Here is a 12085-nt window from a genome sequence, read left to right on the forward strand (position 1 = left end):
AGCTGCACTGTATTTACAGCGGAAACTGCATAGGAGACTGGCACTGGCTAGAACGAAATTGTTGAATAGTCATTATCTTTGTTTTGTTTTTTGTGCACAAAATGTATTCTCGGTGCTTCATAAAATTAATATGGCATAGAACACAAATCTGCCATGGTCTCATGTTAATCTTGAGTATTATATATATCCTTCACATCTCCAAAGAGTCTTTAGTTTATCATATTTATAAAAGAAAGATACACTCTACCGATTCTTTCTGAAAACAGCCGAACTCGTGAATGCGTGCAGTGGGCGGAGCACACACACTCCCTGGAAAACTTTCGATTCACTATACGTTCCTGTTGTTTACATTATATGTACTTACATGTGCCAACAAAACACAGACATTTGATGCAGTTTCACTCACCATCTGCTGTTTTGACACATGACTAGGGATGAAATGGTATGACAATTATAACCATGCACATCCACACAACAGACACGCTCTCTCATTTCATTCAAATGCAACTTGCGTCTTCCGTCTCTGTTTTTGATTGTATTGAAAATGAAATCATAGGACTTTACTATTAATACTATATAGAACGTCAATGTCTTTGGCTCAAGCTTCACGTTATTATTTCCCAGACGTAGTTTTAGTATTGAGGTTAAAGTCCATTTGCCTTGCGTTCACAGATTTGAAGTGTTTGCCCTTATAGCAGTGACTTTGTTTTTGCATGTTTTGCAGACAGGGTGACCCATCCTCAATTAAGTTTCCCTCAGGACTTTTGTAAAAGCAAAAATATGACCACTCCTCAGATTTGGTCCTTTTAGAAAGCTGGAAAATCCCCTGGTGCTGTCACTGCCTTCTGCCATTTCTTCTCATTCAAAAAACAGCGTCAAGGTTTTAATGATAATTTAATTTTAAACAATATTACCAACCATCAGTACATTTTACTGTGGTTTATCGTGAAACCGGTGATCGTTTCATCCCTACTCATGACCGGGAACAAACACACACACTTGTAGAACTCCGGAAACACAAACTGCATCCACTGTTGCCTTAAAGGGTTACTTAAAGGAACATGCCGACTTTTTGGGACTTTAGCTTATTCACCGTATCTCCCAGAGTTAGATAAGTCCATTCTCATCTCTGTTGGTGCCATAACTCTGTCTGACGCACCCACCACTAGCCTAGCTTAGCACAAAGACTGGAGGTAAATGGCTCCAGCTAGCCTACTGGTCAATAAGTGACAAAATAACGCCAACATTTTCCTATTTACATGTTGTGATGTGTATAGTTACATCGTGTACTAAGACCGATGGAAATTGAAAGGTTGTGATTTTCTAATCTAACCGCTAGGAACTATTCTCTCATTCCTGCGTAATAATCAAGAGCTTTGAGCCGTACCACGAGTGCAGCGGCACAATGATATTTCACAGCACCTGAAAATAGGCTAACTTCCATCAACATAACCAACGTGACAACCTGCTTACACAGAGAGAGTGCTGGGGACTATTTTCAGCCGCTGTGTAATATCATTGCGACGCTGCACTCGTGGTAAGCTCTTGATTATTACTCAGGAATGAGAGAATAGTTCCTAGCCATATTGGCCTAGAAAATAAAAAAGTCTGCGTGTTCCTTTAAGCGATTAGTATAAAGCTTCATAGGGGTGGGATTTACAGAATGTAAATGCGCACAGCTGCTCAGGCATTCGTAACAGAGTGCGGAAAAACAGTCAGCGTAAAACAGTGCTTTAAATCTATTGACAAACTAAAAGACAGTAAATTACATTTGTATGTATTCTAAATAAAATATATAGCTTGTACTGAATGTCAGCTTGCTTATTTTGCTCAAGATAAGGATTTATTAAGTCCGTATGTTATGCAAACAAGAAACGAAGTCGAGAGCTGTCATTCCAACCACACAACTTTGCGATGCTGTTTGCGAACGTTAGCTGGAACTATGGTTTCAGGAAACACAGACTCGTTGAACTTTGCTGATAACGACAGAACTTGCGACCATAGTTGGCTAATGACGCTTTCGGGAAACGCACCCCATGGTTGATGGTGTGATGTGTGTGATCGAGTGTGCACATTCTCATCCGGGATATGTTCCCACACAAGGAATTCCGCCCTATGTCGTCATACAGGGCCATACTTGAAAAAAAACTTTCCGAAACTTGTTCGAATCCTCAGGGAGTGTATTTGGAACAGATATACTCCGTCATTCGTCCAACTCATTTTTTTTATTTTAATCCGACTCTTTAACAGTGTAAATAAGTCAGAATGCATGAATGCATTAGACAGAGCTCTTGGATTTCATCAAAAAATATCTTAATTTGTGTCTGAAGATGAACAAGGGTCTTAAGGGTTTGGAACGACATGAAGGTGAGTAATTAATTACAGAATTTTAATTTGGGTGAAATAACCCTTTAAGTCAGCCTTTTCTAATATAATGAAAAATAAAAACAAAAACAGCATTTATTCACAATATAAATCTTTACTATCACGTTTTATCTATTTAACACATCCTTGCTGAATAAAACTATTAATTTCTTTAAAAAAAGACAAGAAACTACTGATCCCAAACTTTTGAACGGTGGTATATATTGTTACAAAAGATTTATATTTTTCATAAATATAAATCATTCTTTTTTTTACTTTTTATTCATCCAAGAATCCTGAAAAAGGTATCACAGGTTATAAAAAATATAAGCACAGCAGTTTCCAACATTGATAATGAATCATCATATTAAAATGGACTGGAGTGCTGATGCTGAAAATTCAACTTTGATTCAAAGAAATAAATTATATTTTAAAGTATATTAAAATAGACAAACTTATTTAAATTGTAATTATATTTCACAATATTAATGTTTTTTCTGTATTTTTGATCAAAGACATTTTTAAATAATTCATTTTAAATGCAGGCTTGATGAGCATGAGGTACTTTATGTATTTGTGTGTGTGTGTGTGTGTGTGTGTGTGTGTGTGTGTGTGTGTGTGTGTGTGTGTGTGTGTGTGTGTGTGTGTGTGTGTGTGGGCATGTTTTTGTGAAATATCAGGACACAAATGTGTATAATGACATGGGTATGACATAGGTATTACAAAAAGAGGGTGAAATATGAGGACGTTCCCCATGTCCTCACTTTTCAAAATGCTTATAAATCATACAGAACAAGTTTTTTTTCACAGAAAGTGAACTGCACAGTCTCCTGTGAGGGGTAGGTTTAGGGGCAGGGGCAGTGTGTGTGTGTGTGTGTGTGTGTGTGTGTGTGTGTGTGTGTGTGTGTGTGTGTGTGTGTGTGTGTGTGTGTGTGTGTGTGTGTGAGGGGTAGGTTTAGGGGCAGGGGCAGTGTAAGGGGATAGAAAATACGGTTTGTATGGTATAAAAACCATTACGCCTATGGAATGTCCTCACATTTCACAAAAACAAACGTGTGTGTGTGTGTATATATTTGAACAACAGTTTTTTTAATTTTCAAAATGAAATATTTGGTGACATTTTGGGTAGCTCCAATGTATCTAAAGTTGCGTTCTTTTCTTCTAGTACAACCGTGGTCGTTTTCGAGCTACGTGGAGAAGAAACAACTGGGTTTTTGGAATACTGGAAATGAAGGGACATAGACGTTTGCCCATTTTAAAGATGGTCAAAAACCGCTCAAGACAAACTCTCATACCCATTATCAGAAGGCATGTGAGAAGAGGATCCACCATTTTCAGTGACTGTTGGAGAGCATATGTGCAGGCTCTTCCTAGACATGGATACAGACATTTTACTGTCAATCATTCACAAAACTTTGTTGATCCAAACACTGGTTGTCATACACAGCACATTGAGCGTGCATGGCAAAGCATCAAGTCAGAGGTTAACAAGCACAGAGGCAACAAAAGCTCCCAGCTCTTGAAAGAGCATTTGAAATGTATTCAGTGGTATCATTGGTTAGGCAAACGAAACAGACAAGGAGTAATTGCTCAGCTCTTTCATGACATAAGAAAGGATTTCAAAATCCATTAATTTGAAGCCATGAAGAACATATGAACTTATAAAAAGTATAAAAAAATAATTTGTACTTATATCAATTAGGGTAATTGTATGTAAATATACAATATGTAGATCCAGAGTGCTTGACAATGTAAATTAATGTGTTTACATAGTTTTTTTAACAGAACTGTGTACGTTATTTTCATAGAAATATGCACAGCTGAAAATATGTATTCATAAAAACATGATCTTGTGGATAATGCACTTTACTAGCTACCTAAATATATCAAACTGTTCTACAAATTTACAGACTGTGAATATTGAATTTAACCTCTAGGTATTAAAATGTGTTTTTGTGTATTTTCAGTGTATTTTCAGTGTAAGTACACATTAGTTCCTGGGTATCAACACAGGTTCCACACTTTATTTTAAGTGGGCAGTTTTTGTGTATTTTCAGTGTAAGTACACATTAGTTCCTGGGTATCAACACAGGTTCCACACTTTATTTTAAGTGGGCAGTTTTTGTGTATTTTCGGTGTAAGTACACATTAGTTCCTTGGTATCAACACAGGTTCCACACTTTATTTTAAGTGGGCAGTTTTTGTGTATTTTCAGTGTAAGTACACATTAGTTCCTGGGTATCAACACAGGTTCCACACTTTATTTTAAGTGGGCAGTTTTTGTGTATTTTCAGTGTAAGTACACATTAGTTCCTGGGTATCAACACAGGTTCCACACTTTATTTTAAGTGGGCAGTTTTTGTGTATTTTCAGTGTAAGTACACATTAGTTCCTGGGTATCAACACAGGTTCCACACTTTATTTTAAGTGGGCAGTTTTTGTGTATTTTCGGTGTAAGTACACATTAGTTCCTTGGTATCAACACAGGTTCCACACTTTATTTTAAGTGGGCAGTTTTTGTGTATTTTCAGTGTAAGTACACATTAGTTCCTGGGTATCAACACAGGTTCCACACTTTATTTTAAGTGGGCAGTTTTTGTGTATTTTCAGTGTAAGTACACATTAGTTCCTGGGTATCAACACAGGTTCCACACTTTATTTTAAGTGGGCAGTTTTTGTGTATTTTCGGTGTAAATACACATTAGTTCCTTGGTATCAACACAGGTTCCACACTTTATTTTAAGTGGGCAGTTTTTGTGTATTTTCAGTGTAAGTACACATTAGTTCCTGGGTATCAACACAGGTTCCACACTTTATTTTAAGTGGGCAGTTTTTGTGTATTTTCAGTGTAAGTACACATTAGCTCCTGGGTATAAACACAGGTTCCACACTTTATTTTAAGTGGGCAGTTTTTGTGTATTTTCAGTGTAAGTACACATTAGTTCCTGGGTATCAACACAGGTTCCACACTTTATTTTAAGTGGGCAGTTTTTGTGTATTTTCAGTGTAAGTACACATTAGTTCCTGGGTATTAACACAGGTTCCACACTTTATTTTACCAACACAGGTTTAATTTGTTAACGTTGGTTAACTACATTAGTTAACAACAATGAACAACGCTTCTACAGTATTTATTAAACTTATAGTTAATGTTTATATCAGCATTTAATAAAACTTTTTTTAAGATCAAAAGTTGCCTGATAACATTGGTAAATGTACTATGAACTAACATGAACAAGAAATGTTTTATGAATTATCAAATAATAATAAATGCTGTACAAGCATATTGTTCACTGTTAGTTCATGTTACTTAATGCATTGACTAATATTAACAAATGAAACCTTGTAAAGTGTGTAAACCCTTTTTATAAGTAGATGGTATTTTCACATTGTTTTTTGTGCACAACAAAATACAATCAAACTTAGTGAATCTTGGGGAGGCATAATTTGCTAAATGAGACGATTATATGAATATACGTTGTGTATTCAGGTGTATTCTGCAAACATTTGTTAAATTTATAGCTTGACTATTAAATGGTTTGAATAATGAGTATCCACCCTCATCCTCATATTTAAGAACATTGCATTAGGCATGAACAATAATGCTTTAAAAAACAAAATTGCTCCCCAAAAATGTTTTCAAAACTGCAGAGTACTTACATTGTAGTTACAACATTGCAATTATTGTGTGTACTTACAAAGTGTACTTACAAATGTAAGTACACTACTGTAACTACAGAGTGTTCATGGAGGTACTTTAAATGTAAGTACAATGTAAGTACATTAACGTACATTGTAAGTACATTGTATCAAATGCTTAGTAAGGCATGTAAGTACATAGTTGTTAAGGCCACCTAATATAAAGTGGGACCTGAATATGTGTTTCCCATAAAGTGTTTCCAAATGTCTTATTGAAGTCAAACTGTTTACAATAAGTGTCATTAGGTTTTTTTTTTAATGTTTCATAGAAGAAAAAACTTTCGTAAATTATTTTTAAGAGTTGTATATGGTCAGAAGAAGGCATTAATATGTACTTTATAAGTACTAATAAACAGCCAATATCCTAGTAATATGCATGATAATAATCAACTAGTTAATAGTGAGAATTGGACGCTAAACTAAAGTGTTTCCAAACCTTTTTTATTTAATTCTACCCAATATCTAAACTTAACAACTACCTTACTAACTATTAATAAGCAGTAATTAGAAGTTTAATGAGGCAAAATTCATAATTTATAGTGAGAATTGGACCTTAAACTACAGTGACCAATGGTTTTTAAATTGTATTTGGCTTGGCTTTTTAGCTGTTGCTTTTAAGGTACACTTAAAAAAGAACAAAACATACACTATATACTATATATATGTATACAGCTGAGACACTCAAACATAATTGTTTGTACACAGAGATCCACCAGATATGTTGCATTTTCTGCTGCTCGAGGACTCCACAAGTCTGCACTAGATGGTGAGCAAGCTCTACTTTATTTTCAGTAAACTGCTGCTTGTTAACTCTTGACAGAAAAGAAAAATGAAAGTCTAGACTTTTAGATAAACATTTATCTAGACTGGCTAATCAACTTATTTGCACTCAGGATGGGTGCTACTATCCAGCAAAGAAAATTGTTTTTGGTGTTATTTTACACTGTCTCTTGTCTGTTTTTAGTGGCAGAGAGTCCTGCCCCAGAGGAAACAGTGACCAGCAGCTTTGGCAGGTTTATTCAGAGCGTACAGCCAAGGCATCTGACACCAACCGTGCTGCAGCGCAGCAAACGCATGATTCTGGACAGCATTGGCGTTGGGCTTTTGGGAAGCACCACTGAGGTGTTTGAACTTGCCCTTCAGCACTGCCAGGTAGGGAACAATGCCAATAGTAAATAGTAACCTGTAGATAAAACAACTTGTCTTTCCATCATTAAGGGTGTGTTCACACTTGACATGTTTGATGCGATTAAAACAAAACACTGAAAAGATGGATCCACTTCCAAATGAACATAGTGTCGCCCAGATCCGTTCCCACATCTGGCACACGTGGAATCCACATCTGTACCAGATCTGGGCCGACACTATGTTGCTGTCTGGGTCTGATGCGGTTCGAATTACATATGAAACCAAAACAGACCAAAGACATGTAAACGAACCAAAAACAGGAAGAAGATGAGACCCTAAAAAGGACAGATTGCTCACACATACCTCGTCGTTTTGCCCATCATAGTTCGGGACAGACGTCAGTACCGCGTTTCCTGCAGCAGATTTTGGTTTGTGTGTGTGATGGAGGGATTCCTGGCGCTGTTTTGACACATTTTATAAGCTCTTTACGAGTTCTTAGCTGGTCAAAATACCATCATATGTAGCTACGCTCATACAAAGAGCACATTTATCCCAGCACACAGCAATGTTTTGGATGTTCGGTAAGTTCTGTCTCAAAATATGTCTTAAAATCCGACCAATCAGGTTGTGAATGTACCCCTTCACCTTTAGGTTCGGTGCTAAAATGCAGTGTGAACACACCCTAAGAAAACACCCTTTTTCTGTAGAATTGAGTGATACCAAGCTTTTACAGAGTCCAATTCTTCCCTGGACATAGGTCAGCATGACAGAAGCAATGGTGTGTGCTAATGTGTTTGTTGATTTGTGAATGAGTTGGATCTAATGAGCATTCATTTATCCTCTTCCCCAAGCACATGTATGCTTCTGATGACATCAGCTTCGTCTATGGGCGCCAAGGTGTGAAGCTTTCTCCAACCCTTGCAGCCTTTGTCAATGGAGTTGCAGTGAGTATTATGACGTGTATTGAGTTGTAATTGAAGCTCATAGTTTATGTTACACTGGATGTGTGATTCAACATCCTGGAAACAGTCCTGTTCTGCAAGTCCTGAAATTAGCACCAACACAGCCAGACAGTCAATGAAGCATTAAATTATAAACTTGTTTTGCAACATTCAGCGCCATTTTTGGCACCTAAATGTGGTCATGAGTTATGAAACCTCAGCACTGAGGAACTCCAGAAACATCCATGCTACTGTTGGAAAGTCTGGTGTGTGAACCCTCTATATAAATATGTGTTTCACTTCAGGAAGTGTTTCAGATTATAGAAATGAGACAGACTGGGTTATTGGGTCATATTTCCGGTAGTCATGCACAGCTTTTTCCCGGTGTTTTGGCTACACTAGAGAAGCTGTCTGAAAGCTATGACATGGTCTTCTGTGCAGTGATATTTAGAAACACAAACCATCATCCCAGAAGTGCCACAATGGAGAGACACTTTAGACCTTGATTGACATGTTGGTTTTTCACAGGCTCACTCAATGGACTTTGACGACACTTGGCACCCTGCAACCCACCCCTCTGGAGCGGTACTGCCTGCCCTCCTGGCGATAAGTGACATGTTGCACAAGAACAGCAAACCAAGTGGGCTCGACTTTCTTACCGCCTTCAATGTGGGCATCGAAATACAGGGCCGACTGATGAGATTCTCCAGTGAGGCTCACAACATCCCTAAGAGGTTAGAGTCAATTTCTGTCTCATTCTCAACTAAAGTGACCGAGGGCAATAATTATATTTCTAAGTACAGCACAGCATGGGTATTCTCTGAGGTTATACACAAACGGAGAGCTAGGAACATTGCAGATTCCATGTGAAAGTTTGTCAAAGCTCCTTCAGACAGGTGTTTATGCAGAGCAGCTCTGTTTGTGCTCCGGGAATATAGTTAAACACTTATAATTTGTTATTTCCTGAGTACTCTGAAAACAGAATCCCCCTGTGTTTTAGAATAATTTCTGCCAGCTTTATGATTTATTGAGTAGAATTTATTGGAGCTTGCTAAGGCTATTACTTGTGCTATTACTAGGGGATTTTCACATGGCAAACAATATAAAAGAGTGTAAATATTTCATATACTCATTTTGAGAAGGAACCGAACCCTTTTTAGAGGCCAATATGGGCTCTGTTGACTTACCAAAGTAAACTGAAGTTTTATTACATGTTGAATTTAGTTTTTGTTTTTTTTAAACACGCAACACAAGCAATGCAGTGCTCAAAGTCTAGTGTGACCACCCCTTCCTTTTTTATGCTATCAAATGGAGTATATTTTGAAAGGCTACACGTTCAACTGCAATTAAGGCATTCTTTAGGCTAGTAAACAACCACAGAGAACACAAAACACCCTAGCACAGTTGTGGAGAGTGTTGCACAGGCAAGAAACACTCAGCTTATGTTAAATTTTGACCATTTTAGTGCTCTGTATTGTCTTGAGAACTGAGATCATCCAAGCTTGTAAAATAACGACTATGCTCTTTCTCTGTCTTCTCCGTCAGGTTCCATCCTCCAAGTGTGGTGGGCACTATGGGTAGTGCTGCTGCATGTGCTCGCCTCCTCTCTCTGGATCACAGTCAGTGCAGTAATGCCATGGCCATCGCCGCATCTCTGGCAGGTGCACCAATGGCTAATGCCGCCACACAATCCAAACCTCTTCACATCGGAAACGCCTCGCGCCTCGGGCTCGAAGCAGCCCTGCTGGCATCTCGCGGGTTGGAGGCAAGTCCTCTGGTCCTGGATGCAGTGCCTGGGGTCGCTGGCTTCAGCGCTTTCTATGAAGACTACGCCCCAAACCGCATCCCTTCCCCCGAGAATGATGAGCACAGGTTCCTCTTGGAGATGCAAGACATCGCTTTCAAGCGCTTTCCCGCACACCTCGGGATGCACTGGATTGCTGATGCTGCCGCTATTGTGCACAAGACCCTGGTTGGCCTGAGAGGAGGCAGCATTTCTGCAAACCTGGTGAAGGATATCCTGCTTAGGGTGCCGCTCTCCAAGTACATCAACCGCCCATTCCCGGAGACGGAGCACCAGGCGCGGCACTCCTTCCAGTTTAACGCCTGCACTGCCCTGTTGGATGGAGAAGTCACAGTGCAGTCCTTCCACTCGGAGGCTCTCCAACGCCCCGAACTTCATGCGCTCCTCTCCCGTGTCCGTTTGGAGCATCCCCGCGACAACCCGGCCAATTTCAATATAATGTACGGTGAGGTGGAGGTTACCTTGGTAACTGGAGATGTCCTAAAAGGCCGCTGTGACACCTTCTACGGCCACTGGAGGAACCCACTTAGCCAAGAAAGCCTGCAGAGGAAGTTCTGCAACAATGCAGGTGCAGTTCTGTCCAATGAGAGGGTGGAGACGCTGATCAAAGCTGTCGAAGGCCTGGAGCATCTTGATGACTGTAAACCACTGCTAGCTCAACTGCAGTAAACAGCTTGGTGCTTTTGTTACGGCAACAATAATATCATATGAATATGAATTTTTGTGAAACACTACTACTTGTAGAATTTATTTAATAGAAGTACCATTCAAACACTTAATATTCCCTCTTGATGTACATAAGTCTTATTTTCCTGCTGTGTATGACTGTTTTCATGTTTTTACAATATTTATTTACATTATTTCTCAAATTAACAAAAGTTTAATATGTTTGTAAATATATATTTTTTGTCTTTAAGTATTGTATAATATAATCTTCTTGATGACTTCTGCTTTAATTATTTAAGATCTTGTTGAATCTCAATAAATTTCAAAATGAATTAATATACATGATGTCTTTGTCCACCATGCATTTTGTCATATAAACACACACAAATTAAAATAGTCTGGGGAGTCCACATTTCTGTATGTTACATTACTGCAAAATGTTATACCTCAACGGGGTCAATTACAACAATCAAACCTGTTCAGCTACAAACTGGAAGTGCCCATCAAGCAATTTTACGTTTAAAAGACGTCTAATTGCCCTCCAAACACAGCCCTGACGTCTACGCTAAAATAAGGCAAAATTTGGGCTGTGAAAATGTAATAGACATCTAACCATAGCCCAAGAATAGACTAGTCATCTAGAACATGAACACGTCAAAGAAATGAAACCAAACACCTTTTAATCGCTGCATTGTAATATCACACATCTCACAAGTTATTTTGGCAAAAACGACATGTAACCAAATTCAAGGTTATTTTTTTGACGTCTGTTGCTTGCTGGATAGGTATAAGCATGTGACTTCAGGTATTTGTTATTTCTAGTAAGTCCAAAGAGAGTATATATTGTGCATCTGTAATCATTCAGGTTAAGCTATTGCAAGATTTCTTCTATTTACATAAAAAAATGGGAAACTTAGGGGAGAATGTTACAGGATCTAAGGTCAAAAATACATATCAAGAATGATATTTAAATGTCACAGTGTAATGCAACTGAACAGAAAGTAAGGGCCAAATTTTGCATTTTCCCAGAAAGAGTAAAAGTTTTTCATTAAAAGTAAAAATGTCCCACGCATTGAATCCACATGTACCAGATGTGGCCCGGATCTGGGCCGACACTACACTCTCAGAAAAAAAGGTACAGTGGATGCACAATTGTGTTCCTTGGGGAACAAAACATATAACTGTACCTATTAAAGGTACACACTTGGTCCTTAGGGTACAATTATACCATTGTTTTCCTCTACTAAGTTCAGTGAGTCGCTGTCCTGCAGAGTTTGGCTTCAGCCCCGAAAGACATCTACAGAAGCTCTTATTGAGAATTAACAGAGGTTTAGATGTTGATGATTTATTGAAAATGTTTGGTCATCATTATGGTGATCAGTGTTTATTTAGTTGGGCAGTTTGACTCTTGGATTTGTATGTGAGTTTGTGGTTTTTTAACACATAATCTTTTCAAATCAAAAGAAGCCATAAACAAAACTTG

General features: G+C 38.3%; 1 protein-coding gene across 1 annotated transcript in view; it reads left to right on the forward strand.

The window, feature by feature from the left end:
• The window catches only part of irg1l (immunoresponsive gene 1, like), a 34116-nt gene extending 23175 nt beyond the window's left edge, over window positions 1-10941 (forward strand). The window contains exons 2-6 of the mRNA XM_079838642.1: window positions 6769-6829; window positions 7028-7215; window positions 8043-8135; window positions 8661-8866; window positions 9678-10941. Of these exons, the coding sequence (XP_079694768.1) occupies window positions 6769-6829; window positions 7028-7215; window positions 8043-8135; window positions 8661-8866; window positions 9678-10605 (1476 nt within the window). The 3' untranslated portion in view covers window positions 10606-10941. The remainder of the gene's footprint in view (window positions 1-6768; window positions 6830-7027; window positions 7216-8042; window positions 8136-8660; window positions 8867-9677) is intronic.
• Window positions 10942-12085: the final 1144 nt, after the last annotated feature.

This window comes from Gobio gobio (genome assembly GCF_949357685.1).
Source record: "Gobio gobio genome assembly, chromosome: 16".
Lineage (NCBI taxonomy): Eukaryota > Metazoa > Chordata > Actinopteri > Cypriniformes > Gobionidae > Gobio > Gobio gobio.